Here is a 27,384-nt window from a genome sequence, read left to right as displayed (position 1 = left end):
AGAGAGGGGATACGAACACTTAGCCACAAGTTTCTGATTGTGCTATCAATGGAGCAGGCGGGACGAGGTTCCAGCCCAAGCCATGGAGTCCCAGAAGAATGAAATCATTTCCTCAAAGCCCCTCAGTAAGTCGGAGGGAGGATTGGACGTGGGACCCATGGGTCTGGGTCTGGGCCCCACCTGGCGGGGCAGCTCTCGGGGAGTCCAGGCTGGGCGGGAGCAGGCTCCAGGCCCGGTTTTGCAGCAGACTCTGTAGGTGTTTCCTCCTCCCCAGGTTGAGTCAGCCTTAGAACTCAGTTGCTTCTTCTCCCTTTCACAGATCTGGCTGCTCTGCCCGCCGGGCTCAGAGAAGTTGGGGCCACCTCAGCTCGGAGCTCCCAGCCTGGATCCCGACAGGTAACGCCCCCAGGGCGCGGGGCCCTCCACCCGAGGGACTGGGCTCAGGCAGGGGACGGGTGGGCGCTTCCCCGTGGCCACCCCAGGCCGCCCACAAACTTTGGGTTACCCCTTTCCTCCGGAGCAAGCAGAGCGCTCCGTCTGGTCTGGGGTCCGGAGAGCGTCCGGGGCCCGGAGAGCGTCCGGGGCCGGAGAGCGTCCGGGGCCCGGAGAGCGTCCGGGGCCGGGAGAGCGTCCGGGGCCCGGAGAGCGTCCGGGGCCGGGAGAGCGTCCGGGGCCGGGAGAGCGTCCGGGGCCCGGAGAGCGTCCGGGGCCGGGAGAGCGCCTGGGGCCGGGAGAGCGCCTGGGGCCCGGAGAGCGCCTGGGGCCGGGAGAGCGCCTGGGGCCCGGAGAGCGTCTGGGGCCTGGAGAGCATCTGGGGCCGGGAGAGCGTCCGGGGCCGGAGAGCGTCTGGGGCCTGGAGAGCATCTGGGGCCCGGAGAGCGTCAGGGGGCCGGGAGAGCGTCTGGGGCCCGGAGAGCGTCTGGGGCCCGGAGAGCGTCTGGGGCCCGGAGAGCGTCTGGGGCCCGGAGAGCATCTGGGGCCGGGAGAGCGCCGGGGCCCGGAGAGCGTCTGGGGCCCGGGACTGCTCGGGACACATACGTCTGCAATGCCTGGGCAGGAAGGGTGGGAGCGGCTGCTTTGTTTATCTCACCTTCTCTGAGCCAGAGGAGACGGAGCTGGGGATGGAGAAGCCGGGCAGGCTTAGGGCCACAGAATCCCCCCAAGACACTCGTACAGCCAGGCACCAATGCTCCCCCTGCCGCTCTGGCCCCCAGCTTCTCAGAGTGTGAGTTCTAACCCCATCGGGGTTTCTAACTGAATACGAGGGATTTATGATTTATCAGCCAGCGTTTGATCTGCACACCTGTTTAATATATCCGTGTGCCTGGAGTCACCTAACAATTTCTCAAGCACAAAGGGGTCGCAAGTGGAAAACGTTTAAGAAGCCCCGTCTGGCCCACCCGAGCCGGGGGGTGTCACAAGCCAAGGTGTACAATGCAGCCCAGGCCGGGCCACACACAGGGACAGACATGGCCGTGTCTCTGCACAAGTGGCCCCTCCACAGAGGGCCACACCGGGGACCCCACCCAGGAGGGAGGGACATCTCGGAGAGACACAGAAGACCCCCGGAACTGACTCACACACACACACAGCTACACAACAACAGCTGACACGAACAAGCAGACAGTCCTACAACAAACAGTACGATCCGCTACGTACCCAGCCCAGGCCTACCCGGGCCCACAGGCCCTTCCGAGCTCCCCATTCTGCCTGGTGCCGTGGGGGTTCCCTCCCTCCGGCCCCAACCCCAATGTCTCCATATGTTTATCTCTCTCACCCCGGGCACGGTAAATAGCACCTGAGCTTGTCTGAATTTCCTAAGCGTTCCTACCCCATTCCCTCGGAGCGTGTGATCATCCCTTACCCCTCACCCCTACCCCTATTTGTAAAAGAAACTCTTTTCTTCTTTTTAAAGAAATTCTCCCTTCATCCTCTTCTTTAGTTACTGATCCCCCAGCTTCATCATCCGGGCCCCCACCAGGAGTTGTGCTGGGTCTGAGGTAGGGAGCCGGGGCTGAGACTCCCTCCCCAGAAGAGCCAGCAAGGGGGAGGGCCCCTAGAGCCTCTGTAGTGGGAGCTGATTCAGGCTGGAGGGGTGTGGGTGGCTGAGGACGCAGGACAAGGCCTCCCTGCAGGCTCCAGCACAGCCCCGAACCCCCTGGGCAGGGAAGGGAAGGCCAGGAAGCCTTGGGAGGATTTGGTGGATCCTGAGACCCCCTTTGGCTCCCAATTCTCCTGCCTGTCCCTGAGGCTCATTCCTCCTCTCCCCCCTCCCCCACTCAACATTTTCTTCTGGGTTGGGGGGCTGCCTTGGTGCCCACCCACCCACTCTGAAGGAAGTCTCAGGGCCATGTTCTGCCCGGGCCAAGAGCCGCCACGGGTGGCCTCTGGGCCCTGCCAGCCCCAGGTGGGCTCCAGAGACACCCCAAGCCAGGGGCCCAGGAGGGAGGAGAGGGAGCAGGCTTGGAGCTGAGCCCTGGGCCAGGGCTGGGGTGAAGGTACGCAGCGGGTGTGGAAGAAGGGTGGGGAGGAAGTTGGGGAGGTTGCCTCATACAGGAAGGCAGAGGCCAGATCAGGGTAGAAGTGGGGGGCCGGCGAGAGCCTTCCAGGGTGGGGGCAGCGGATGTGGGAAAGCGAATCGACGTGTGGGCCCACTGTACGCGTGTGTGTACAACCCACGGCCAGGAGGGTGGGCATCCGTGCTGCCCGCCGGCCTCTGTGCGGGCCGGCCCTGACATGGGGGGCTCGCGGGCTCCCTCCATGGCCCAGGCCTTTGTCCGAGGGGGCTTGTGCCCTCCCGCCCAGACGGGCATCTCTGCTCATCCGTGTCTCTGTACATGCTGCGTGCAGGCGTGCAGTCTGTCCTCTGAGTTCCGGCCTCTGGCTCTCAGGCCACCCAACGGACCCTCTGTACTGAGCCTCTCAGCCCCCCTCCTGCAGAGGCACAGACTCGGGGGCGGGGAATCAGCAGGGCAAGTTCTCAGGGAGAAGTACTGCCAGGGGGTGGGCAAGGCTGGGGCTGGACCCAGGGGACTGATCTTGGGGCAATCTCCTTAGGGAAAAGCTGTCCGCAGGCAGCCCGGACGTCGCTACCAACTGATGTCACCGAGGGCGCCTAGGACGTCAGAAGGATCCCTCTCCTACCGGTGGTCCTGGGGGCTGCTCAGCCCTGCCATCCCATGGCGCATGAAGTGGAGGCAGACACATTGCTGGATCTCAGCTTCCTTACCGAGGAGGAGCAGGATGCCATCGCCAGCGTCCTGAGCAGGGATGCCCGTCTGCGCCAGTTGGAGGAGGGAAGAATCAGGTGAGGGTGGAAGCAAGGAATAAAGCAGGCAGGGCCCTGAGATAGATGCAATAGAACTGTAGCTTAGGAGAATTAAAGGGTTGCAAAGGAACCTTAGAGTGCAAGATGTTAAAGGAACTTAGAACCTAGAATGTGAGCCTAAAAAAAAACCTCAGAACACAGAGTATCAGAGCTGGGAGGAGTCTTAGAACCCAGATGTCAGAGCTGGGAGAGTCCTTAGAACCCAGAATGTCAGAGCTGGGAGGGCCCTTAGAACCCAGAATGTCAGAGCTGGGAGGGCCCTTAGAACCCAGAATGTCAGAGCTGAGAGGGCCCTTAGAACCCAGGAGGTCAGAGCTGGGAGAGCCCTTAAAACAGGGAATGTCAGAGATGGAATCTGAGAGTCTTAAAACATCCAGTAGCAAAGCATCTCAGAGGTCAGAGTATATCTAGAATTCAGTGAAGGATTCCAGAACATTATGTTATCCTTGTGGACAAGATGGAGAGATGTGAGATCAATGATCACTCAGTTATGAGGATTTGGGATTCCACAATAGTAGTCATTAGTATACTAATGTCAACTTGGAGAAAAATCTGTAGAGGAATATCCTCCGGGATCTGTCCTTGGTTGTCCAGGGCTACTCAACATTCTTATCAATGACTTGGATGAAGTTTTAAATTGATTAATTTGTCAGACTGGTGAATGATATGAAGCTGGGAGAGATGGGTAATATATCAGATGACAGAGTCAGGATACCAAAAGGACCCAGCGGGCAGCAACAATGACCCGAACCTAATAATGTAAAATTTCATATGGATAAAAACCAAGTTCTGCTCAGGTTCCAACCATCAACTCTGTAAGCATTGCATGGGGGAGATATATCCAGAGATTAGTTCCTATGGAAAGAAAGAGAGCCAGGGGCCTTAGTGGACCTCAAACACAACAGTGTGACATGGCAGCTAATCCGATGCTGCATTCAGAAAGGTTTCTTTGGCCCTGATCTGAAGACATGTGGAGTATTGGATCTAATTGTGGATGCTATGTTTGAGGAAGAACCTTAACAAGACAGAACTTGCCCAGAAGAGGGTAATGAGAATCCAGGAGACTGAAGGACCTAGAGAAGAGAGGACGTGATAAATAGTCATGCAGATAAGGGGCAGGTCCTGGATTCGGAATTTCCTTGGTATAGGGGAACTACCTGCTACAGTAAGTCAGTCAACAAGCATTTATTGAGTGCCAACTATATGCCGGACACCCACCTAAGCACTGGGGGAAATAGTGAAAGGCACAAATAGTGAGTTCCAGTCTAAATGAGATCGCTGTAAGTGTACTCCAGTACAGGTGTGATAAAGGGAAGGCAGTAACTTTAAGGGGAGGCAGCTTTCTTCTTTTACAAGGTGAGGCTTGAAGGAAGTCAGGGAGGCAAAGATGCGAAGGGAGAGAGTTCCAGGCACGAGGGTCTCAGGGAGTTGGCAGCTGGAATACCTCAGGCCAGGACCAGGCAGGGGACTGGGGTTCCCAGATCTCAGAGTCCATGTCGGGGAGTAAGTGTAAGAACACTGGAAAGGTAGGAGGGGATTAGCTTAGTAAGGGTTTTAAAGGCCATAAAATGGGGATAATAACAGCATTTACCCACCCGGGTGTTGTGAGAACCAATGAGAGCATAACTTAGCACTTAGCACAGTGGCACATAGTGCCACTGGTTGTTATCATGCGGAGAACTTTCTGTGATGTTTTATCTGATACCGGAGGCAACAGGGAGCCACTGGAGTGTATTATATAGGGAGGTGACACAGTCAGACTTGAGCTTTAGGAAGATGGGTCTGATGAGTGAGTAGGAGAAGAGGGATATTTGGGGCCCCCGTGAGTCTTAGATAACTCTGAGAGGTACAAGCAATTTCCCCGGCTCCCAAGCCAGGATTTCCTGCAGCCAGCTCTCTAGCCACTTTCCCAGTCTCCTGCGGGTCTTTAGAAGAGGGGCTGAGCTTGTCCCATTGAAGTCCAGAGGGGAGAAGAAACACAAGCTGCAGAGAGGCCCATGGAAGCTGCCCTGGGAGCTATCCAAGGTGCTGCCTTGGCAGGAGGAGATCTTCCATTACTGGAGGTCGTCAGGCAGAGATAGGACGATCCCTCACTGGATATGGGTTGTAGAGGACTCTTAGGGTCTATAATTCTGTAAGACTCTAATGAGTGTGACTGAGGAGAGAAGGCTTGGGAAAGGGGAGAGCAGGCTGAGGGCGAAGGGCATGGGGGATTACAGCTGATTAAGGGAGAGTTGCCAAGAATTTATCAGGGACAGCATCAATCAATGCTCACATTGCCATCTCCTCAGCAAGCTTCGAGCATCACTGGTGGACCCTGGGCAGCTAAAGATCCTGACAGGAGACTGGTTCAGAGATGCCCGCTCCCAGCGGCACCGCCATGCCCGCCTGGGCTCTGACCTTGTTCGAGCCTCCATCCGCCGGAAGAAAAGGTCCAGGGGTGAGGAGCTGCTGCTCCAGGGACCAAAGGCCCCTAGGAGTTTCCATTTGGAGTCCCCCTACCCCCTTGTCTCTGAACAATGCCAGGCAGGAAGTAGGTCCCAGTCTTGTGGGTCTTGGTGCCCCACCATGTGTCCCCTGATTAGCCTGGCACACAACTCCTGTCCTTCTCTGGTCTTTCTCATAGCTTAACATGGTCAACCTCCTGGTCACCATTGTCCCTGTTGACTTCCACCCATCTCTTCCTTGACCTAGACATAAGGGGCAGAATGTATCTTCTGGGAGGACTGGAACAGTGTACCTAGCCTGCCCAGTGGGTGCAAGGATACTGGGGGTAGGGAACACTGAGGCCCTTACTTTGGCACAGGTGAGCCAGAGCTGGGGAGTGAAGGAGAGCCTGAGGAGGAGGTGGCCTCCAGGTAAGAGGGGAAAGGAGCTTAGGGGATGCCAAATGGGGCACCAATGGGGCTGAGAGCCCCAGAAGACCAGAATCCTTCCCCTGACACCCTTTTCCCTGCAGTCTCAGGCTCTCCTTGGAGGTGCCCACCCCAGAGAGGGACAGTGAAGCTGAGGTGAGTAGGGAGCTGGGAGAACCCCTGGATGCAGCAGCTGTGGTGAGTGGAGCACAGATTAGTAACTGAGTCAGGCAGGGTTTGCCCTGGGCTGGGTTTGGACTTTTGTGGGACTGGAGCCCAGGAGGATTGAACCTATAAGGCCCTGAGTCAGGCTCACAGCCACCCCTCCCACAAGCCTTCGGTCAGCCCTGGCCTGAGGGGGAGGCAAGTGAGCTGTTCAGTGAGAGTAGGAGGAAGCAGCTCTAGGACAGGCTAAGCTGGTCCCACAGCTCAGTATTCTCAGCCCCACCCTCAGGCTCAGGGTCTGCGCACCAAAGTTCAAGCTCTGGCCTTCCCTCTCTCTCTCCCCCCGGCCCCCCTCCCATTCTTCACTCTCTCCTCACCCGGCAATCCTCCCAGCCTTCCTCTTCTCTGTCCTTCCAGGCTCTAGCCCCAGCCTCAGTTGAGGAAGAGCCAGGCTCCCAGGCCCAAGCAGGTGAGCAGCCTTGTGTGGGGAGAGGGCCTGAGCAAGAAAATATTGGGGGAAGTAGGCAGGTCTGATGTTGGGAAAAACAAATGAAAAATCCAGGCAGCCTGGCTCAAGGGAAGAGATCTTCACCGGGAGCTGGGAGATGGGATTTTAATTCTAACTCTGTCACTGAGGCTGTGTAACCATGGAGAAATCACCTTTCAGAATCTGTTGATTGTCAGAGCTGGGAAGGTCCTTGGAACCCAGAATGTCAGAACTTAGAGGGCCTTTAGAACCCAGGTCAGAGCTGAGAGGACTCTTAGAACACAAAATGTCAAGAGCTAGGAGGGCCCTTAGAATTCAGGAGGTCAGAGTGGGAAGGCTTTTAAAGATTGTCAAAACTGAAAAGACACATAAATATAATAAGCCCTCCTTCCTTATTTTAAATGTGGAGAAATTGAAAGCCAAAGAGAGGAGGAAAGATCCATTTATAAATCACCTACTATATGGGTAGACACTGTGCTAAACATTATTTTCCCCAAAATATTATGTCATTTGATCCTCACAACAGTGCTGGAAAATAGGGGCTATTTTACAGATGAGTGAATAAAATCAGGTGACTTAATTGAGGGGCGAGGCTGGATTTGAATTCAGGCCTTCCTAACTCCAGGTCCAGCATTCTATCCACTATATCAGTAGCTGCTTCCAGAAAGGTAAGTAATGTACCCATGGCAACGGGAAGAGGTGGCTACAAAGTCAAGGCTAAAGCTTGGCTCTGGCTAACCCACAATTCCTGTTCTTCACCACTTAAGAATCTATTCTCTTCCTCAAACCAATGAGAGATGAGGACAAAAATATGATCAGTCAGCCTTTTTTGTTCCATGGACTGCTCTGGCAGTCTGGCAAAATTGCTAGGTCCCTTTTCAGAATAAGGTTTTTTAATGAATAAATTAAAATAAGAAGATAGCATTCTAAACCTTATTTAAATTATCAAAATATTTTTTAAAAAAATAACAGACCAAAATAAAATCTCTGGATTTTGAGGGATTGGTGGGTCTCAAGTTAAGAACTTCTGCACTAGATGGATTAAGGCTTTTCCCAGCTTTAATTTGTTCTGAGGTAACTTTTAGGTAAAATAATCTATGTTCTAACTTTCTATATCTCAGGGTCTCTGACAGCTAATCAGTTAACATTTATTGGGTTGTATCTTAGTGCCAAACACCTTGCTAGGGAGAGATACAAAATTCAGATAGGATTTTGTCCTCTCCCCTCGAGGAATTTACAATCTATCAAGGAGATAAGACACTTTAACACACCTGCACAATATTAAGCGATAAAGGCTTGGAACCAGGAGGCAGCATGATATGGCATAGGAGCTGGAATTAGGAAGATATGGGCCCAAATCACGCCTCTGTCAAATATCAGTGATGATTGTAAAAGGAAGGAAATAAGCATTTATTAAGTATTATGTGCCGGGTGCTTTGCAAATATTATTTTATGTGATCCTCATGACAATCCTGAGGTAGATGTCATCCTCATTATAGCTGAGGCAACTGAGGGAGAGATTAAATGATTTATGCAGTTACAAGGGTCTGGAGGTAACATTTGAATTCAGGTCTTTTTTACTTTGGCACCCCCTGGTGTCCCTGGGCCAGTCAAAACCCCTTGGAGCAGTAAGTCAGGCTTTCTTTTGTTAGTTGGGGGGTGGGGGGGGTGGCACTCAGAGGAGAAAAAGTCCTTTACAGATCTTAAATTGGCACCTACTTGTCTGCCACTATTATGTGCTGTTTCTAACACCCTGTGGTCTGAAGGTCCTTCCATCTCTGACCTTCCATGTTCGGAGGGTTCTCCCATGTCTGACATTCTGGGTTCTAAGAGCACTTATAACTGACATCCTGTCCTCTGAGGCATCCTCCCAGTTCTGACAGTCCATGTTCCAAGATTTCTTCTCAGTTCTAAAATTCTATGATAACAAATACCTACTGATTCTTCCGCAAGTTTATGAAATCCTTTCCTAATCTGAGATTGTCATAGATGTGCAAACATTATCGTGGGATAAATCGCTGTGTGTGGGAAGAGTTGGTCAGTCCACAAGCATTTATTAAGGGCCTATTACGTGTTAAACGCTAGGGATTCAAAGGCAAAAAAACAAAAACAAAAAACAAACCTTTCCAGGTGAGACCCCAAAGGGATGGCCCACCCCCGAGCCCTTGCTCAGCCTTTGTACAGAGCTTGTGCTTGTTTTTTGAGGAAGGACTCTCTCGCAGCTTTGGAGATGTCCAGACTGGGACGGTTGTTAACTCTGGCTTGGAGGGATAAACTGCGGGGTGGGATGGGGGTGGGGTGTTCTACAGCCTGCCCTGTTCCTTGTAGCTCCAGGTACTGACCCCAGATCCGGGGTAGAGGGTTGGGAGAAGGAGGAGGAGGTGGTGGTGGTGAAAGAGGAGAAAAAGGAAAAGAAGGAGGAGGAGATTAGTGCCGGAGAGGTCCAGGAAGCGGAGCCGGAGCCGGAGCTGGGGCCAGAGCCCGAGACCCAGTGGCAGGGGCAGGAGGAGGAGCCCCACCCTCCCCTAGTCCAGGTATGCGGGACGGACTCGCGCAGCTTTCCCAGCAGGCTGCTCCCAAGATGTGGAGCGGAGACCATGGCCTGGAGCACCTCTTTCCCCTCCATCTTCCCTGGCCTCAGAGCTCGGGATTCTCAGAGGCCCCAAGGAGGGAAATTCGTATTCCCAGAACCTCCGAGTTGGGCCCCCTCAAGGGAGGGGGGAGAAAGGGCGGGGATGGGGGCTATTCCGGGAGGGAACTGGAGAAGGGGGAGCCACTAGTCTGGGGACGGCTCCCCTGCCCTCCTCACCATTCTCTCTCCCCCTCCTCAGGATGAGCCGGGTCTCCGAAGCTTGGAGAACGGGGAAGAGGAATCCTTAGGCTCCCCACAGCGGGGCTCCGCTCCCCCCTTCAACCGCATGCTGAGTAGTAGCTCCTCCGTGTCCAGCCTCAGCTCCTCCACGGTAAGGGGCGGGACTGGGGGCCCTCCCCTTGGGGAGGGGCTTGAGGACTACCCGGGCCCTTGCTTACTCTCTACCTGGCCGTGATAGGGCGTTTTTTTCTGGGTTCCCTCCCTATATCGGTGCCCTGAGTGAGTCCCCTAGTCCCGTCCCCGTGCCATCTGCCCGCGGAGTGGCCTGAAAGGGTTCTCTCCACTCCCGCGTCCCTCTGATGTGGCCCCCAACCCACGTCCCTTTCCCAGCCTGCCCCCGTGATCTCTCTGGGTCCCTCTTCTTTTCCCTTCTTGTGTCCCCCCCTCGGCCAGTGACCATGATGTGCCCCCATTCCGTGCCCCTTTCTCTGCCTGTGCCCTCGCTGGGTCCCTCCCCTGCCGGGCCCTCGAGGAGCCCCTGACCGCCCCGTCGTGCCCGCAGCTGAGCGGCAGCCAGCTGAGCCTGTACAGCGAGGGCGAGGCGGGCGCGGTGCCCGTGCGCGGCTCCATCCAGTTCTCGCTGCTCTACCAGCCGGTCCCCGGGGAGCTGAGGGTGCAGGTGCTTCAGTGCCAGGGGCTGGCCCCGGCCCGGAAACGCCGCTCGGACCCGTGAGTGGGGCGGGAGAGGCCGGGGGAGCTTCGGCCCGAACCCAGGCCGGGCTCTCCGGGCCCTAACCCCACCCCGCGCCCTCCTTCCCAGCTACGTGAAAAGCTACCTCCTCCCAGACAAGTCCCCGCAAAGCAAGCGCAAGACAGCGGTGAAGAAACGCAACCTGAACCCGGTGTTTAACGAGACCCTGCGGGTGAGGAGGGGCCGAGGGGCGGGACCAGCGGGTAGGAGACCGGACCGGGTCCCAGAGCCAGGGCGAGAAGCTGACCGGGGGCGGGGCGGGGAAGGGGGCGGGGCCAGGAGGGTTGGGCCTGGCTGAGGGGGCGGGGAAGTGTAACTTGTTAGCGATGGGAGTGGTCAAGGTGGAGCTCTAAGAGGGTGGGGTCTGACCTAGGGGGTGAAACGTGAAAGGTTGAGGCGGGAAAGAGGCGGAGTTTGAAGGAGGATCGGGATGGGGGCGGGTTGTAAAAAGCTTGAAGGACAGGTCAGAGCTCGCTCTAGGAGGAGCCAAGGAGGAAGGGGGCGTGGCTTGGGGCGTGGCTGGAGGGGACCCAGCAGCCTATCTTTAAAGCTTCTCTCCCGCTCCCAGTACTCGGTGGAGCAGTCCGAGCTTGGCGGCCGCGTGCTCCACCTTTCCGTGTGGCACCACGAGAGCCTCGGCCGCAACCTCTTCCTGGGCGAAGTCGAGGTGCCCTTGGGCACGTGGGACTGGGCTTCCGAGTCGGCCTGGTTGCCCCTGCAGCCCCGGGTAAGGAGACCCCAGACGGCAGCCCTCCGCATCCCGCTCGGCCCGGCCTTCCTATCTCCGGGTTTGCCTCCCGTTCTCTCTCCTCCAGCGGCCTCTCCCCACCGTTTCCTTCTCTCGGTCCGACCCCCCAGAAGAGCCCCCGGTAGAGCCTCCATCCCCCAATCTCTTGAACCGGATATTCCCCAAATTCTCTTTGCACGACCCGCTGAGAGCTCTCCCGATCCTGGGGTCCCTCCATCCCAGAACCGCCTGTTTGCTCCTTGTGGGACCCTCCCCTGTAGCTTCCTTCTCTCAGCTGCTCCCCTCCCCCACAGACCCCGCCTTCCCCTGACGGGCTCCTGAGCAGGGGGCAGCTGTCTTTGGCCCTCAAGTTCATCCCAGCTGGAGCGGAAGGTGAGGAAGTCCCGCTGCAGTCTCACCCCGGAGCCCAGGCCAGCTGGGCCCGGATCTGTCCCCCGAGTGCATCAGAAGCCCGATGGGACCCTTGCTGAGGATGTGGGGTGGGGAGGAAGCACCGGGCGGTAAGGAGAGATCTGTCTCCTGTCTTGGGACTGCAGGCGCCGGGCTCCCTCCCAGTGGGGAGCTGCACTTTTGGGTGAAGGATGCACAAAACCTGGTCCCCTTTCGCTCGGGATCCCCGGACTGCTACATACAGTGGTGAGCGAGCACCCCTCCCCCATGCACCACCCTGCTACTGCCCAGCTGTCTGGCATCAGCCCCAGTGCCCGCTGCCCCTAGCTGGACCCACTTCCCCGTCTGTGCCCCTAGCTCAGTGCTGCCTGATGACAGTCGAGCCAGCCGCCAACGGACAAGGGTGGTCCGCCGCAGCCTGAGCCCAGTCTTCAACCACACTATGGTCTATGACGGCTTCGAGTCCTCCGACTTGCAGCAGGCCTGTGCCGAGCTGTCCCTCTGGGACTCTGGCACCCTGGGCAGTCGCCTGCTGGGAGGCACCCGCCTCAGCCTGGGCACCGGTGAGCAGGGCAGGGGGGCTTCAGCTGAGGATGAAGGGGAGGCTAGACGGACTGGGATGGCGGGCGCCCAGCGGGAAGTCTGGGTAGGCAGAATGGGGACTAGGAGCAGGGCACTTGTGGGGTGAATGTGTTTCTGGAAGGCTGATGGGGGGTCTGGGAGAAAGTGGTCCTTGTGCCAGGTGTCCAGTGGTAGAGAGTGCGTGCAGAGCAGGAGGCGCGAGGTGACGTCAGCTCATCCCTGCCCTTCCCCCACGTGGCAAAGGGACATTAACTAGCACACGTGAATTTGGCTGAGCATCCCGATTGCTGGGTCAGGCAGTGCCTACCCATGAGATAGTGCCTTCTGCCACCAGGCAGCAGCTATGGGCTTCAGGTACCATGGATGGACTCCACCCCTGAGGAGAAACACCTGTGGCAGATGCTGTTGGCCCGGCCTTGCGAGTGGGTGGATGGACTCCTGCCCCTCAGGACCAATCTTGCACCCAGGACATAACTGCCAGTCCCTGCCAGGTGCTGGGGCAGGAGGGGAATTGGATGGGGAAAATAAAGTCACTACCACAGTCTAAAAGGCCCTGGGTCTGCTTGGGGGGCCGGAGGGTCAGATTCTCTCCAGTGGGAAAAGGTCCCAAGGTCTCAGGAACAGCCACAGGACTCTGCTTCCTGGCACCCTTTGTGAGGGACAGGAGAGTCAGGGAGTTGGATCCCATACTCAAACTTGTTCATTTTGGAGAGGGTTGGGCATGGGGACATCCTTTGCCCGCTGCTCTCTTCTGCCCTCAGCCACCAGCCCCTTCTCTGCCCTCTGTCTGGCTCTGGTCTGCTGGGGCTGTCCCTCCTTGACTACTTCTGTGCACGTGTCCCACCATCTCCCCACCAGTGTCCCCGAGAGCAGGGACTGTTGCTTCTTTCTCTGTATCCCCAGGGTTTTGTCCTTAGTGAGGGCTTTAGAAATACATTTTGCATTAGACATGGGACATAGAATCAAAAACAAATATAGACCCGGCTCCCAGCCAGGTGGATGGGGAGATGTTGATGGAGATATCCAGGGACCCCGTAGAAGTGACAGACACAAATCTACAAAAGTATGCTCTTTAATGTCCTAACCTGGCCGTGGCCCCGGGCCAAGCCCTCCCTGGGCAGCCCTTCCTGTGTCTCTCAGCTACCCTGAACACACTTTGGGGAGGAAGGGTCCTCTGCTCCCTGGGGGGAAGCACCAGTTTCTGGTTCTCGGGCTGAATGGCCGCCTGCCGCCATGACGTCCATGGGTCTGTCTGCAGCCTGAGCCTGAGGCGGGGGGCTAGGGCACTGGCACGGCCCTCTGGACCATGATGGCTCTCCAGATTCGGCACACCATTCCACCTCTTGGGAGAGAGGGGTGGGTTCAGTAAGCACAGCCCGCTCTCACCCCACCTTAGGTGGGAGGGCCTGGCTGACCAGTGTGAAGGGTTCGGGGCAGCTGCAATCAGAGAGGGAAGGGGGTCCTCTGCAAATTTATGCCTGAGTAAATCAGGGAGGATACCTGATCCGAGTATAAACAAGGTCATCTCGACTGGCGCAGGTGAGGAGCATGGGCAAGGTGAAGCCGTGGCTCAGGAGCTGGGGGCAAGAGGAGAGGACAACAGCTAGCTTTCCCACAGCCTTTCGAGAACACTTTCCGTGTCTTACCTCAGTTCATCCCCATAACAGCCCTGACCCTGAGGCCCGGAGAGTCTGCAAGAAAATGTCTGCTTTCCCTGAGTCCACATCCCTACGCCCTTAAAGAGACTGAAGCCAAAATGCGCGGCCCAGAATGGTGGGAGAGCTCTGGCTTGGAGCCCCCATTCTGTCCTGGTCCCTCTCTCTGGCTCTCCTCAGCCAGGCTGGGCCTCTGCTGGACTTTGGTTCCCTTCTCAAAAAAGATTCAGGAGAGCTTCAACTGGAGCCCTGGGTTTGGGTTCTGGTCTTGGACTAGTTACTTCCTCTCTGATAATGGAGGGCTGGACAGAGGCCCTCTCCCCCTTTAATATAGTTCTTCCATGATTCTATCCCATGAGTCCTGGACCTGGTCCCTCTCTGGTCCAAGAGGCTGTGACAGCCCAAGAAAAACGAAGAGGGACAAGAAGAAATCCCTCTGTACTTACTGTCCGGATGGTGCCGGAATCTACCCCCAGCTGCTGCAGCCACTGGGTCAGCTCAGGGTCTGCTGCGGAGGCTGCTGGGCTATCTGAGAGGGAAATGGCCTGATGAGCCCGGACTCCCCTTCCTACCTCCCCCTTCCCTGCTCCTGGGCTCAAAAACCCAATGTCGGATGGCATCTGGGAGTCAGCAAACTGGAGTCATTCTTGTTACTTAGCCAGCTAACTCACCAGAGGGACATATTCCAGCCCATTTGTGCTGCGTCCCACCTCCCCGCCCGGGCGCTCCAGGCTGGCCAGCCCCGCAGGTGGCACAAAGTCCCGCCTCCCCGCCCGGGCGCTCCAGGCTGGCCAGCCCCACAGGTGGCACAAGTCCCACCTCCCCACCCAGATACTCTGGGCTGGCCAGCCCCACAGGTGGCACAAGTCCCACCTCCCCACCGGGCACTCCAGGCAGGTGCCCTCAGTTACCGGGAGGCCCAGAGCCTAAGGTTAGAGTTGAGGTTTCCTCTGCACACTGCAGGGCCCTGAGGGCTAATGCTTGGCACTGTCTCTCCTTCTCTGCCAGATGTCCCAGGAGTCTGAAAGACAAGGGGTGATGAGAAGGGGCTGACTGCCCTATACACATCCACTGACTTCTGTTGGGGCAGAGAGTGTCCCTCAGTGTGCTCACCTGCCTGTCTCTGCCCTTAGGAGGCTCAGCTGTGCCATAAGGGGTATGGGATCCTCATCAGGTGCCCTTGAGTGTCTCCTCCTGGGGGGCACACCCCTCTGCCCAGGTTCCTGCTCTTCTTCCTCACTGCCCTCCTCAGCTTCCCCTGCAGCTGGCTTCTTTAGCTCTGAAAGAACAAGAGACGGGCAGTAGGAGCCAGTTTGTATTTGACATGAGTAAGGGGCCCCAGGGAGGGCAGTGCCAGCCTGGCCCGGGGCATCTGCTGTGGCCCTGGGCCAGAAGATGTGCCTCTTTTTCCTCCCCCTACATCCGTTCCTTTACCCTCGCCCATAGTGACAACCCTGTGCCCATGAGCCCCAGCTCAGGCCTGACCTGTCCCCAGCACGGCCAGGGCCGCCCGCACAGCCCGGCTCATCAGCCCATCCAAGGCGAACATCCAGTGGGGCCGGATTTCGTGCCTGCGGAGGACCCGCTTCACCTGGGAGGGGGTTATTTCAGGGAAGAGAAAGCTGAAGTCAAAGGGCAGCACTTGCGATCAGAGCCGGGCTGAAGTTAGGTGCTGGGAGGAGAGTCCGCTGTGTCCTAGGTGGGTGAGGGTGCAGGGGAGGAGGAGCAGGGGAGATCTGAGGGGTTTGGGAAGTCTGGGGGACACCGGTCTTTGTTCCCACGTGAGCAGAAGCTATCTTGGCAGGGATTCCGGGGGGACCCCGTGGGCAGGGCTGACTTCTGGGCCAGAGGCCAGAGGGTGGTTCAGCTTGAAAGCCCCCTCCCAGCCTTATCCCCACTCACAGCATCCTGGAAAGCAAAAAGGGGTCCCTGGAGTAATCCCACGCTGTGCCCCTGGGCCCGAAGCTGCTCCTGCAGGGCCTGAAGCTCCTGGGCCAGCTGTCGGCGGCTGGAAGAGCAAATGTAGCTCCGGAGGCCTCTCACCAGCTGGGCCACCTGCTCCCGGCTCAGGTGTGGCCCAGGGGGGCCCTAGGCAGGAAGCGAGGGAAGGGAAGCAGGGCTGGTTCATCGGGGCCCCGGCCTACAGCCAGGGGATGGTGCCCTTGAAACGGCTCCCTTGGCAGGTCCGGGCCCAGATGTCTCAGAGCCAGGGCTAATAAGAGGAAGGGCTGGCGAGGGGCGGTTGGGATGGGCTGGATGTGGGCAGTGGGGGGGGTGGCACCCCAAAACCAAGATGGCTTAGAGATGAAAGGACCCCGGAGGATCTCCTTTGGAGGCGGAGAAAGTGGAATGAAGAGAAAGGCTTCTTCAAGCTCTCCCCCACGGCCAGCCCTCCAGAGCCCCCAGGCTTGCGTGCCCACCTGCTCCAGCGCCCGCTGCAGGCCCTCCACGATGGCGGGCAGCTCCTGGCTGAGCACTTGCTCTAGCATGGCCCTCTGCTCACTCTCCTTGCGCATCAGGGACCGCTGCGGGGTCTCCTCTGGGGAGTGGGTCTGCTCCGCGGCAGAGTCCTCGGGCGCCCTGAACACGGCCCGGGGACAATGGCACCAAGTACCGGGGCCACTGGAGCCCTGGAGCCTGCCCCAGCAGGAAGGTGCAGAGACCCCTCCGGGCGCCAGGGGGCACTTGGTGCCAGGTGCAGGAATGGTCCCTGGGGATGGGTGGATCAGAGGGGCCCGATCTCCCAGGTCTTGTCCCCCCTCCCCCGCCTACAGTCCTCACCGGAGCCGGCTGTTGAGGGCTCCTCCTTCACTGAAGCAGCGCTTGGGGGGCAAGAGGCTGGCTTGGGGACTGGCCCCCGGACACGGCACCGTCTGCGACTGGCCGGCCGAGGAGGCCGGGCCGCTGGGCGGGACACCTGGGGACCAGACGCCGTCAGGCCGGGCCCTGCCCAGCCCCTCCCCCCCGCCCCCGGCCCGGGGCACACCTGTAGGGAGAGGGGGGTGCGGGGGCGACGTGGAGTTCCGGGCTTTACGCCGAGGCTGCAAGAAGGGGTCCCCCAGCAGGGCAGCTGCGCTGGCCCGGTGCTTGGGCTCAGGCTCGAAGGTGCGCAGGATGAAGGCTCTGGCTTCCTCAGACATGGCGCCGGGCACCGGGGGGTGGATCTTGTACATGCCCACCTGGGGAAAGGGGGAAGGTCACTGGGTCCCGCCCGCATGGCCTGGGGCCGGCCTGGCCAGAAGGATGAGGGTACCTGGAACATGGCGGCCTGGGGGCTGCCCAGCTCATGGAAGGGCGGGCGTCCAGTGGCCATCTCAATGACGGTGCAGCCCAAGGACCAGATGTCAGCCGCCTTTCCGTAGCCTCGGGGGCCCTGGTCAATGATCTCGGGGGCCATGTACTGCAGGGTCCCTATCGGGCAGACGCAGGCTGAGTGAAGGCGCAGCCCCACCCGGCACAAGGAAGGGCCTCCCCCACCGAGTGCCCCCGGACCCCACCTGTGAAGGTCTCGGTGCAGGGGGTGATGCCCGCCAGCCTCTTGGAGGTGCCGAAGTCGGAGATCTTGAGCAGCCCGCTGTAGGTGTTGATCAGAACGTTGTCCCCCTGGGGAGAGAACGCAGGCGTCCGTCAGGAGAACCCCAGGGCCTGACGTCCTGCTGTGGTGGAGGGGCCTGGGAGCCCTGGAGGGGGCGGCTCTCTCCAGCCTGGCCCATCCTCCCCTCCTGCCCCTCTCCAGCCCAGGTCTGTGTCACTTCCGTCCCATCCCCACGGCACCGTGACTCTCCTCTGTCCCTCCCACTTCATCAAAGATTCATGGAGTAAGGCCTCAGTTTAGTATTCTGTAAAATGGGAAGCCTGTTGGGCGGCCCCCTCTCCTGCTGTGCTCCTGTTCCTTCCCCGCCGGTCACTCTCCGCGGGACGCCCTGGCTCGTCGGTGCCCTTGGGCGTGGATCTGACTGCAGCTGAGGAGCCGCCTCCCGGGCTCCAGGCATCCGAGCGTCGCCGTGGCTGCCGTGCCATCCTGTGGCTCACCCCGAGCCTGCTGCCCCTGCTCCCCCCGGGACCTTCGCTCCCCCCAGGCCTGGCCTTTTAATTCTAAAACTGAGACTGGGACGCCCATCGACACCTTAATCACTCTCTACACCAGGAGTCCTCAAACTTTTTAAATAGGGGCCAGTTCGCTGTCCCTCAGACTGCTGGAGAGCCGGACTATAGTAAAAACAAAACCTTTGTTCTGTGGGCCTTTAAATAAAGAAACTTCACAGCCCCGGGTGAGGGGGAGAAACGTCCTCAGCTGCCACGTCTGGCCCGTGGGCCACAGTTTGAGGACCCCTGCCATTGTTTAGCCCCTGCCTGCATCTTCTAATTTTCAATGTAATTTGTGCCACTTCAAAAGCCCTTGTTAAGCACCTACTGGGTGCCCGGCGCTGGGCGAAGTGCCCGGACACAGACAAAATGGAGCTAGGACAAAAGGTCCCCAACCTTGCCCTTGAGCTGGTGGCCCCCTGTGAATTTCCCAAGCACATCATCTAGGCCTTAACGCCACTCATGGGTCAAGACGGTGACGGGGTCAGGGCTAAGCGCTGCAGCAGCCGGCCCTATCGGTCCTTAACGAGTCCCCCTCGGCCCGGTCATTCCTGACCACTGTGACCCTCCCCTGGCCCTTCCCCCTGCGCTCGGATGTGTCCTTCTCCCCTGAGCCCTTCGCCAGCACCTTGATGTCACGGTGGATGATGTGGTTGTCATGGAGATAGCTCAGGCCCTGTAGGATCTGCCGGGTGTAGTAGCTAATGGTGCTCTCGTTGTCCTGGAGCGGCCCCCACACAGCCCGCAGCAGGGACGACAGGCTGCCTGAGCACAGGGATGGGCGTCAGACCCCGCTGAGCATCTCCCACCTTCCCCAGGCTGTGGCCAAGCCTCCCCTCCCTCTGTGACCCTTCCTGAGCCCCGGATGCACAGCGCTCACCTCCCTCGGTCCCGAGCCCGCAGGCCCCCCCCCCCCGCTCCCCCCATCCCACATTCTGGCCCACGCTGAGCCCCGAGCCCGCAGCCCTAATCCCATAGCTGCCCCCGGAGCCCCCGGAGCCCCAGGCCCAGCTACCTCCAGGCACCTCCTCCATGAAAATCTTGAGGAAGCCGGCCTGGCTGATGGAGCCCAGGTACTGCACGATGTTCTTGTGGCGCAGACGTTTGTGCAGGGCGATCTCTTCGTGCAGGGGCTGGGAAAACCTGGGGTGGGGTCGGAGTGGTCTCAGCCCCGTGGCCCCCAGACCACGTCCTTGCCCAAGCCGAGCACGCCCCCCCCCCCCCACGACCCTCCTCAGAGCCGGCCCGGGTACCTGCTGTCCCTCTCGGGGATCTCCTTGATGGCGATCCGCACCTGGGTGCTCAGGTCCCGACCGGCGTACACCACCCCGTAGGTGCCTTTGCCCAGGACCAGCCGCTCTCCCGTCTCTGTGTACTCATAGTCAAACTGGGGCAGGGGGAGGCAGGGTCAGGCAGGGTCAGGCGGCCTCCTCGGCCCCTCCCCCGGGGACCCCCCACGCCCCTCACCTCCAGCACCTCCTTGGGGGCCGAGCCCTCATCTCCAGGCAGGACTGGCTGGGTCACGAAGGCCTGGATCCGCTTGCAGAACCTGCGGGGGCCCAGCCAGCCACTCTGGGCCTCCACCCGCGCCTGCCCCCACCCTCCTGGCCAGAGGCCTCCGACCCCTGCCCAGGCCAAGAGGCAGCTATTTCCGGGCCAGCCTGGGGCAGGGCCCAGGGACCGGCCCCTCTGGGACCCTCGGTCGCCCCCCACCTGGGGAGGGCGTCGGCCTCGACTGCGTGAAGATTTGGGAGCCCGGGCCCCCAGCGAGACCCTCACTCCCACCGAGTCCCTCCCTCGGCTGACTCCCGGGGCTCACCACTGGCAGTACTGCTGGCTGGAGAAGCCCAGCTGGAAGTCCTGGGCCGTGTGCAGCACGTACAGGAAGCAGCAGCGCTCGTCCCTCTTGGAGATGCTGGGCGGGAGAAGGGGCCGGGGTGGGCCTGGGCCCCCAGGAGCCCTCAGGGAGCCCCGCCCACCCCAGGGGGGCGTCCTCCGCCAGGACCGAGGAGGGGCGTGTCCAGGGGCCTGTATCTCACCTGACGCCCCGGATGGAAGCCTCGGGGAAGGTCCAGCCAGAGCCGGCAGCCTGAGGGAGAGGGGACCGGTCTAGGGGAGTGGGGAGTCCTGGGGTGCAGGCTACAGGCCTGGGAGGAGGGGATTCCAAGCCATGGGGGAGGGAGGGGTTCAGGGGATTGGGGGCGGGGATTGGGTCCAAGGTGTAAGAGACAGGTCAGTCTGGAGGGCATGCAGGTCCGTGACAAGGAGGTGGGGGCGGGGCTGGTGCCGAGGGGGAGGGGCGTATTCAGGCCCCGGGGGGCACGGGGGCAGGGCTCAGGCAGCCCCACCTCTGTCTCAGACTCCAGCAGGCTCAAGGTCACGGCCCCGCTGGGGCTCCCCTCGGTCACCCGGAGCCGGGCCGGCTGCAGCACTTTGTTCTGCTCCAGGATCAGCACCTGGAGGGGGAGAAAGGGCTCACCCTGCGCCGGCCCCGGCCCAGCCCCTCCCCCACCCCCCTCCCCCGCCACCCATGCCGCCCTACCGGGCATTCGTCCGCGGCAGCAAAGGGCTGGCAGGCCTGCAGGAGGAAGCGCAGCCAGAAGAGGGCGCGGCGGCCCATGGGCCCCGCGGGCCGGGAGGCCGGGCAGAAGTGCTGGTACAGGAGGAAGGTCTCCATGACCGAGGCCAGGTACCTGCGGGCACAGGCGAGCTCGGCTTCGGCCCCGGGGGGTCGCCCCCCGCCCCCCGCCCCTCAGCCCGGCGCCTACCAGAGCGGGGCGTTCAGCTTGTAGAGCTGCTCGGCGGCCAGCGCCACCTGCGCGGGGTCATTGGCGAGGATCTGGGCGCCCAGGTAGAAGCCCGCGTCCCAGTAATACTGCATCTTCTCTACGCTGCCCTTGCGGCCCAGCAGGCACCCCAGCTTCAGGCCTGAGCACGGGCGGACACAGGGCTGGCACGGGGGCGCCCGCCCAGGGCCCTCCTCCCCCTCCTGCCCAGGGCCCTCCCCCTCCCCCTCCCCCCCTCCTGCTGCCCAGGGCCCTCCCCCTCCCCCCCATCCCCCGCCGGGCTGGGACCCGCCCCTCCCACCGGGGAAAGGCGGGCCGCGTCCCTGGGGCAGCGGGGCCAGTCACCTATCTGCCGGAGCTCGTCCGAGGCCTCAAACTGGTGTCCGGCGGCCAGGAGCAGCACGGCCGCGTTGATCCCCGAGTGCAGGCTGGGCTCCGTCTCAAAGGCCTTTCTGTACCTGTGGCGGAGCCGGCCGTGAGGGCGCGGGAGCCGAGGGCTGGGCCCAGGCTGGGCCCTGAAAGGGCCGTGCTCCCCGAGGCCCCGGGGCTGGCGGGAGGGGGGCCGGCTCTCACCAGTGACAGGCCTGGTCCCGGTGACCCGTGTCCGTGAAGCCGGAGCCGCTGAACATGTCCTTGTAGATGCGGCCGCACATGCAGTAGAGGTCGGGGGCCACGGCCCCGCTGTGCACCAGGGGCAGCAGCACCGACAGGGCCTTGTCTCTGTCCCCAGGCCTGTTCCTCCTGGAGCCAGAAGGCAGCGAGAGGGCGTCCTGGGTTGCAGCTCCTGGGTCCTCAGCCAGCCTCCCCATGGGGGCCTCTCCCCCAGCTGCCCAGGGCCTCTCCCCCTCCCCCCACCCCCCTTCCCCCCCTGCTTCTCCTCCCCCTCTCCCCCTCCCCCTGGGGACTTCTCCCCCACCGCCCCCATGGGGGCCTCTCCCCCTCCCCCCACCCCCCTTCTCCCCCACCCTGGGGGCCTCTCCCCCACCTGCCCCAGGGCCTCTCCCCCTCCCCCCACCCCCCTTCCCCCCCTGCTTCTCCTCCCCCTCTCCCCCTCCCCCTGGGGACTTCTCCTCCACCGCCCCCTGGGGGCCTCTCCCCCACCCTCCCTCTGGACCTTACTGGTTGAGGGCAAAGGTATAGTGGAAGCAGATGTTGTGCTGCTCTGCCAGGTCACAGGTGGGCAAGGCCTGCAGCGTCTCCACCAGGGAGATGATGGCCCCGTAGTCCTGGGGGAGAGGGCAGGGAGAGGCGGTGACCACTCCCACCCCGTTCAGTGCCCCTGCCGTCTCCCATGGGACATGCGAGGAAGGCTGGCCTGGGGGTCCAGGCTCTGACTCCGAGGGCAAATCCCAGGGGGGAACTGAGAAGAGAAGGGACTTGGGCAGTAAGAGGAGGGGTCGGAGCCCAGGGTCTCTGACTCCCTCGCAGCGCCCTCCCTTGGTTTCCTTCTCTGCAAAATGGGCCGCCATCCTAACATCCTGCAGCGTGGGCGACAGAGTCTCGCAGGACCAGCTCACCTGCACGTCCCGGTAGGACAGCAGCAGGGTCATGATGATGTCGGGGGTCAGCAGCTCCACGCTGTCCAGCCGTTTCTGCAGCCGCCCCAGCTCACGCCGAAGCCGGTCCCCAGAGAAGTGCTCCCGCACCCGGCGGATGTCCCTGCGCATGGTCTCGCGGAAGTAGCCCCTGGGTGAAGGAGGTGGGGGATCTCCCAGGGTCTCCGCCCAATGCCCATCTCCCATAGCATCCCCAGGCTCACGGCCCCCAGGCCTTCCCTCCCAGCCCCTGCCGCCTCCACCCGAGGTACCCGGAGGTGGTGGGCACAGCTTCCAGCAGGCGCACAAGCCTGCCCACCAGGGGGCTGAGGAGGGTCTCAGCGCCTGCCCCCGACTGGAACAAGCCCTCCGCCAGCCCCTTCATGACACCTGCATCGCCGCACAGGACCCGGCCTTGGCCCGTCACCATGTAGGGGATGAAGGTGTAGCCCCCGATACAATCCTGCAAAGGAGTCCCAGCAATGAGGGGGGGCACGGCTCCCCTCCAGACGGCTCCCGTGTCTGCCCCTTGGCCGTGGGTCAGGACTGCCCGGACGGAGCGACTCAGAGGCAAAAACAACAGTCTGGAAAATGTCTGAGGGACCGGGTGCACATGTGTGCATGTGTCTGGAGAGGACTGGGGGAAGGGGGGGGAAGACACTAAAATGAGGGAAAAGGGGATTGTGGGCCGGGCTGGACTGAGGTCTGGGCCAGGGAAAGAAGCTCCGTCTCTACTCACAGCGTTTTTCTGAAAGACGTCTTCCTGCAGGGAAAAAATAGCAAGTTAATGGTCCTGACCTCCTGTCCATCCCAGGCACACAAACACACATGGGTAGGCGGAGGGACCCCCAGCTGCCCCGCCCCCTGCCATAAGTGTGTATTTAAAGCTGTAAGGGACCTCAGAAGTCATCTAGTCTCCCCCTTTCCCCCTTTGTTATAAAAGAGGTAGCACAGTGGACAAGAGGGCTAGACTTGGAGGCAGGAAGTCCTGAGTTCAAATCCTGATTTCAGAGACCTTGCTAAGGAGCCTAAGTTGTTGTAGGATCAAATTTTAAAATCTATATAAATGCTAGTGATTATTATTATTAAAGGGAAACTGAGGCCTAGAGAGAGCACAGGTCCCAGAATTTAGTCAGAGTGGTAAGAGACCTCAGAAATCTTCAGGCAAGAAACACTGACAAAGCCCTTATGTCAAACACTAAGCCTTGGGGGTATAAAGTCAAAGGTGAAAGCGCCTGCCCTCAAGGAGCTCACAAGCCAGACCTCTCATTTTACTGATGAGGAAGAAGATGGAAACTGTGAGAAGCCAAATGACTTCTCCAAGAGCATGAAGGTAGTGACCAGGGTGGGAGCAGGAGATAGCCTCAAAATCCAATATACTATATGAACGTTATGGAATATTATTGTTCTGTAAGGAATGACCAGCAGGAGGAATACAGAGAGGACTGGCGAGACTTACATGAACTGATGCTAAGTGAAATGAGCAGAACCAGGAGATCATTATGTACCTCAGCAACGATACTGTTTGAGGATGTATTCTGATGGAAATGGATCTCTTCGATAAAGAGAGCTAATTCAGTTTCAATTGGTCAAGGATGGGCAGAAGCAGCTACACCCAGAGAAAGAACACTGGGAAATGAATATAAACTGCTTGCATTTTTGTTTTTCTTCCCGGGTTATTTATACCTTCTGAATTCAATTCTCCCTATGCAACAAGAAAACTGTTCGGTTCTGCACATATATATTGTATCTAGGATATACTGTAACCTATTCAACATGTAAAGGACTGCTTGCCATCTGGGGGAGGGGGTGGAGGGAGGGAGGGGAAAAATCGGAACAGAAGTGAGTGCAAGGAATAATGCTGTAAAAAATTACCCTGGCATGGGTTCTATCAATAAAAAGTTATTTAAAAAATCCAATATACTACCCAATAGTACACAGTACGCACTTAATAATTGCTTGTGGACCTGACTTGACCTTCCAAGAGTCTCATGGTGGGGTAATGTAGGTTGTGAATGAGTGATTTGTCCAAGGTCCTACTGGAGTTAAAGGAGGGAATGTGCCCCCCCTTCACACCCAGCCTTGCCCTAAGGATGCCCACCTACCCTGAGGGCCTGGAGATCAGGCAGGTCAGCTTGGGCACAGAGAAGCACATTGTTGGTCATGCTGAAACTCTCCCTCACTCCAAGGTGGTAGAACAAGGAGGGTTGGCCCAAGGAACCGCTCACTTCCAGCACAACCACATCTGGGAGGGACAGGAGAGAGAGGAGTAAGGGATGGTAGAGGATCATTCTCCAAGGAACCCCCCACCCTCAGCATGATTTGAAAGTGACAAATGTGGGGAAAAAGTTAAAAAAAAAAAAAAACTCAAGAAGTCATGTCAGATCTAGGGAAGAAATAACCTTCTCCGCCCCCAACCACCTCAGGCTTGGTCCCCACAGCCTTCCCTTAGAAAGCAGGTGGGCTACTGTCTCTCCCCAACCCCTGCCATTGGCCCTGGCTTCTGAGCCTGGGTTGTCTCCCCAACCTGTGGAGGAAATGTGGATTCTCACAGTAAAGACAAAAACAAGAAGAGAATTTCCCAGCTCATTCCCCAGATTCCCACAAGGGGGTAAGAAAGGGGGAAAGAGATCCGTTCATTCTCAGGGGATTCATTAACTGGCACTGGACTTTAAAACATAGAATGTTAAATAAAAAGCTATTGAAAATTAAAAAAAAAAAAAAAGAACATAGAATGTCAGAGATGGGAGAGGTCTTAGAACCCAGGATGTTGAGTTGGGTGGGACTTAAGAATACAGTATCTTAGAACCGGGAGGAATCTTGTAACAGTGTCAGAGCTGAGTAGATAGAGCTAGAGATGATCTGGTCTAACCTAACTAAGCATTTTATAGAAGAGAACTGTTAGCCCCACCTCTACTCAACCCCAGCTCGGGGTTCCAAGGCCTTGAGGGCCCCTCCCTTCCAACTGCTGTCAGCCCCTTCCCGTGGTTGTGCAAGAGGCTGCCTCTTCCCGGCAGGAAGCCCAACCCTGAAGCAGGGGGAGGAGGCCCTGGGAACAGGGCTCTGGGCCGAGAGCCAGGATTCCTAGTCTCTCATCCCAATTCTGTTGGGTCCTGACCCTGCAGGTCCCAAGACTCGGGGCCTCTCAGCCTCAGACAGGACTCCGTCGGAGCAGAACACCAGGAGCACAATCCTGGTTCTAGGGGAAAGCTGTCTTAGAAGGAGCAATGTCCTCAGTCCCACCCCTGGGCGATGGGGCCCATCCCAGCCAGGTTCCAGGACCGCGGCCGAGAACGAGACTCAGGCTGGGTGTCCATTTCCCCGGTAGGCCCGCCGAAGCTGTTTAATAAATGTTTGCTTTACAGAATTGAAGCGTGTGCTTGTATATCTCTTCCCCTGTACTGGGAATGCCATTTTAAACAATGATTTCATGGAACGGCCTTTCGGGGAATAGACAAGCTGGTTTCCAAACCTAGAGAAGTTGGGGGCTGACTCAGGGTAAGAGTTCTGACAGCCCATAATTGAAGATACTGAGTGGGTCCTGCCCCCGGGAACCCCGCCCCTGAGGCTCCACCCCTCTGCCCCCCATCCTAGAGTGTCTGGCTCTTGGCTCCGCCCCTAGACTTCATTTCCTCATTAGCCTCGTCCCCAAGTTCTGAGCCCACCCCTCCGAGGTTATCATCCCTTGAGGATCCTTTGATAGGTTTTTATAGACACACCTCTTTCTAAGCCACGCCCCATAAAACAATGATGCTTCTAGTTTTCTACCTTGGAGCCCCGCCAGGTAACTTCTTTATAGTCGCCCCCCTTCTAAGCCCCGCCCACTCTTCTCTAAACCTGACCTTCAGAGGCCCCCACCCCTTTAGGCTGACCCCGCTCTCTTCTCCATCTTCTTGAGCAATCCCCCTGAGTTCCACCCACTGTATTTTTTGTCCCCATTACTCCCTTCCCACTAGTATCCCTCGAATTCAGCTCCCTTGATCCTCCTGTCCCAAGTGAACCTTCTAAGCCCTGCTCATTCAGTCGCACTGCAGCTCCTCCTTTGTAGCCCCGCCCTCGGAGTCCAAAGGCCCCGCCCTCCCTTCTATCGCCTATCCTTTAAATCTACCTTGCCCTGCCCATTCTGTTTTCTAAGCCTAGAGTCCCGTCCCTCTTAGCCCCGCCCTAGGCTACAGGCCCCGCCCTCACCTTTCCCTCATCTGGCCTTCCAGAGGCCATTTTCCCTGAATCCCGCCATTCTTAACCCCGCCTTCGGCCCTGCCCTCTTAGCCCCGCCCCCAGTCCAGGCCCCGCCCCCAGGGCACTGCTCACTAGCCGGCTCCGATCTTACTCACCCGCGTTGTAGAAGGCGTCTAGCGCGGCGGGCTCGCCCAGGGCCACGGTCCCAAAGGGCAGCGTGCGCAGCTGCGGCGCCGGGCGCGGCCCGGACAGCTGGGCGCAAGCGTCGCGGAGGCAGCGCAGGGGCAGTGGCTCGACTTCGGCCTCGGCCTCGGGCTCCCGGGTCAGCACGTAGACCACACTAAGTGGCCGGCTCCGCCCCCAGCCCCGGCCAGGGGCCGGCGGCCTCGGGGCACTCAGCGCCATAGCCAGCGGGTCTTGCCAGCAACTCCCGGCGCGTTCCGGCCCCCGCTGGCCCGGGCCGGCCATCCCCGCACCTCAGACCAGTGGCCGCGCTGTGGCTCCAGCTCCCCGCTTTGCTGCTGCTCTCACGTGGGGGCCGGCCCGGCCCTGCCCTGCGGCTCCGCCCCGCCCCGCCCCGGACTCCAGGCCTCGTGCCTGGGACACCCGTGGGCTGGAGACTCGCGAGGGCCGACCTACAAGCAGTGGAGGAGGGGGAGGGGCCGTGGAAGGGGCGAGTCCGCGCTCCAGCTTGTTCTTTTCCTAGCTCGGTCTCCTTAGCCAAGTCAGTTCCTCTCTGGGCTCTTCAGTGCCCTCCGAGATCAGGTTCGGCCCTCCGGGGGATCCCGAGGCCCCAGTGAGGGACGTTGGCGAGCAGTGAGACGCCCCACCCCACCCCATCAGTCGCGAAACCTTGAATTCGGAACCTGCCTCACACCGCAGTAATAGCTGAAATGTACATAGATAGCGCTTACAACATACTCATTCGATCCCCAGAAAGACCCTGAGAGGGAGGTGCTATTCCCCATTCCACAGGTGAGGAAATTGAGGTTAAATGACTAGCCCAAGATAAGTGTCTGAATTTG

General features: G+C 59.3%; 2 protein-coding genes across 8 annotated transcripts; one reads left to right on the top strand and one right to left on the bottom strand.

The window, feature by feature from the left end:
- Positions 1-285: 285 nt before the first annotated feature.
- On the top strand, positions 286-12,667 carry SYTL1 (synaptotagmin like 1). Of its 4 annotated transcripts, none has more exons than XM_051988082.1 (15): positions 286-396; positions 3,058-3,307; positions 5,620-5,768; positions 6,135-6,186; positions 6,288-6,339; positions 6,766-6,817; positions 9,164-9,369; positions 9,667-9,798; positions 10,210-10,376; positions 10,468-10,570; positions 10,967-11,125; positions 11,440-11,518; positions 11,683-11,782; positions 11,894-12,099; positions 12,453-12,667. In XM_051988082.1, exons 2-15 carry the CDS (start codon positions 3,180-3,182, stop codon positions 12,590-12,592), a joined length of 1,725 nt encoding a protein of 574 aa, XP_051844042.1. In that variant the 5' UTR covers positions 286-396; positions 3,058-3,179; the 3' UTR covers positions 12,593-12,667. The 4 variants fall into 4 exon arrangements, with proteins under 4 accessions (XP_051844042.1, XP_051844040.1, XP_051844041.1 ...); XM_051988080.1 differs by having other exon boundaries at positions 6,288-6,381; XM_051988081.1 differs by having other exon boundaries at positions 297-396; positions 3,075-3,307; positions 6,288-6,381.
- A 507-nt stretch (positions 12,668-13,174) lies between these two features.
- MAP3K6 (mitogen-activated protein kinase kinase kinase 6) lies at positions 13,175-26,903 on the bottom strand. 4 transcript variants are annotated; one of them, XM_051988075.1, is made up of 29 exons: positions 26,515-26,877; positions 24,286-24,425; positions 22,920-22,943; positions 22,453-22,643; positions 22,163-22,331; positions 21,765-21,871; positions 21,219-21,386; positions 20,991-21,103; positions 20,628-20,787; positions 20,402-20,552; positions 20,208-20,315; positions 19,899-19,948; positions 19,679-19,774; positions 19,327-19,408; positions 19,113-19,246; positions 18,875-19,002; positions 18,488-18,624; positions 17,271-17,376; positions 17,027-17,184; positions 16,760-16,952; positions 16,555-16,690; positions 16,194-16,353; positions 15,676-15,861; positions 15,259-15,364; positions 14,887-15,052; positions 14,685-14,794; positions 14,220-14,302; positions 13,619-13,695; positions 13,175-13,460 (listed from the first exon to the last, which is right to left on the bottom strand). In XM_051988075.1, the coding sequence occupies exons 1-29, from the start codon at positions 26,825-26,827 to the stop codon at positions 13,397-13,399; spliced, it is 3,816 nt and encodes a 1,271-aa protein (XP_051844035.1). In that variant the 5' UTR covers positions 26,828-26,877; the 3' UTR covers positions 13,175-13,396. The 4 variants fall into 4 exon arrangements, with proteins under 4 accessions (XP_051844035.1, XP_051844037.1, XP_051844039.1 ...); XM_051988077.1 differs by lacking the exons at positions 13,175-13,460; positions 13,619-13,695; positions 14,220-14,302; positions 14,685-14,794 and having other exon boundaries at positions 14,936-15,052; positions 15,676-15,781; positions 26,515-26,895; XM_051988079.1 differs by lacking the exons at positions 13,175-13,460; positions 13,619-13,695; positions 14,220-14,302; ... (1 more) ...; positions 14,887-15,052; positions 15,259-15,364 and adding an exon at positions 15,371-15,468 and having other exon boundaries at positions 15,676-15,781; positions 26,515-26,903.
- Between the last annotated feature and the right edge of the window lie 481 nt (positions 26,904-27,384).

Source organism: Antechinus flavipes, chromosome 3 (assembly GCF_016432865.1).
Source record: "Antechinus flavipes isolate AdamAnt ecotype Samford, QLD, Australia chromosome 3, AdamAnt_v2, whole genome shotgun sequence".
Taxonomy (NCBI): domain Eukaryota; kingdom Metazoa; phylum Chordata; class Mammalia; order Dasyuromorphia; family Dasyuridae; genus Antechinus; species Antechinus flavipes.
The sequence above is the reverse complement of the archived record's forward strand: the minus strand, read 5'-3'. Positions and strand labels throughout refer to the sequence as shown.

Bases quoted from the DNA above. Each gene is read 5' to 3' on its own strand.
- SYTL1 (XM_051988080.1), top strand. From the start codon at position 3,180: ATGGCGCATGAAGTGGAGGCAGACACATTGCTGGATCTCAGCTTCCTT. The intron at 9,799-10,209 runs GTAAGGGGCGGG...TCGTGCCCGCAG, and splicing joins CCAGCCTCAGCTCCTCCACG to CTGAGCGGCAGCCAGCTGAG. The intron at 11,783-11,893 runs GTGAGCGAGCAC...CTGTGCCCCTAG, and splicing joins CCGGACTGCTACATACAGTG to CTCAGTGCTGCCTGATGACA.
- MAP3K6 (XM_051988075.1), bottom strand. From the start codon at position 26,827: ATGGCCGGCCCGGGCCAGCGGGGGCCGGAACGCGCCGGGAGTTGCTGG. The intron at 22,332-22,452 runs GTACCTCGGGTG...TCCTTCACCCAG, and splicing joins GCTGTGCCCACCACCTCCGG to GGGCTACTTCCGCGAGACCA. The intron at 19,949-20,207 runs GTGGGGCTGCCT...CCTCTCCCTCAG, and splicing joins TGCTGGAGTCTGAGACAGAG to GCTGCCGGCTCTGGCTGGAC.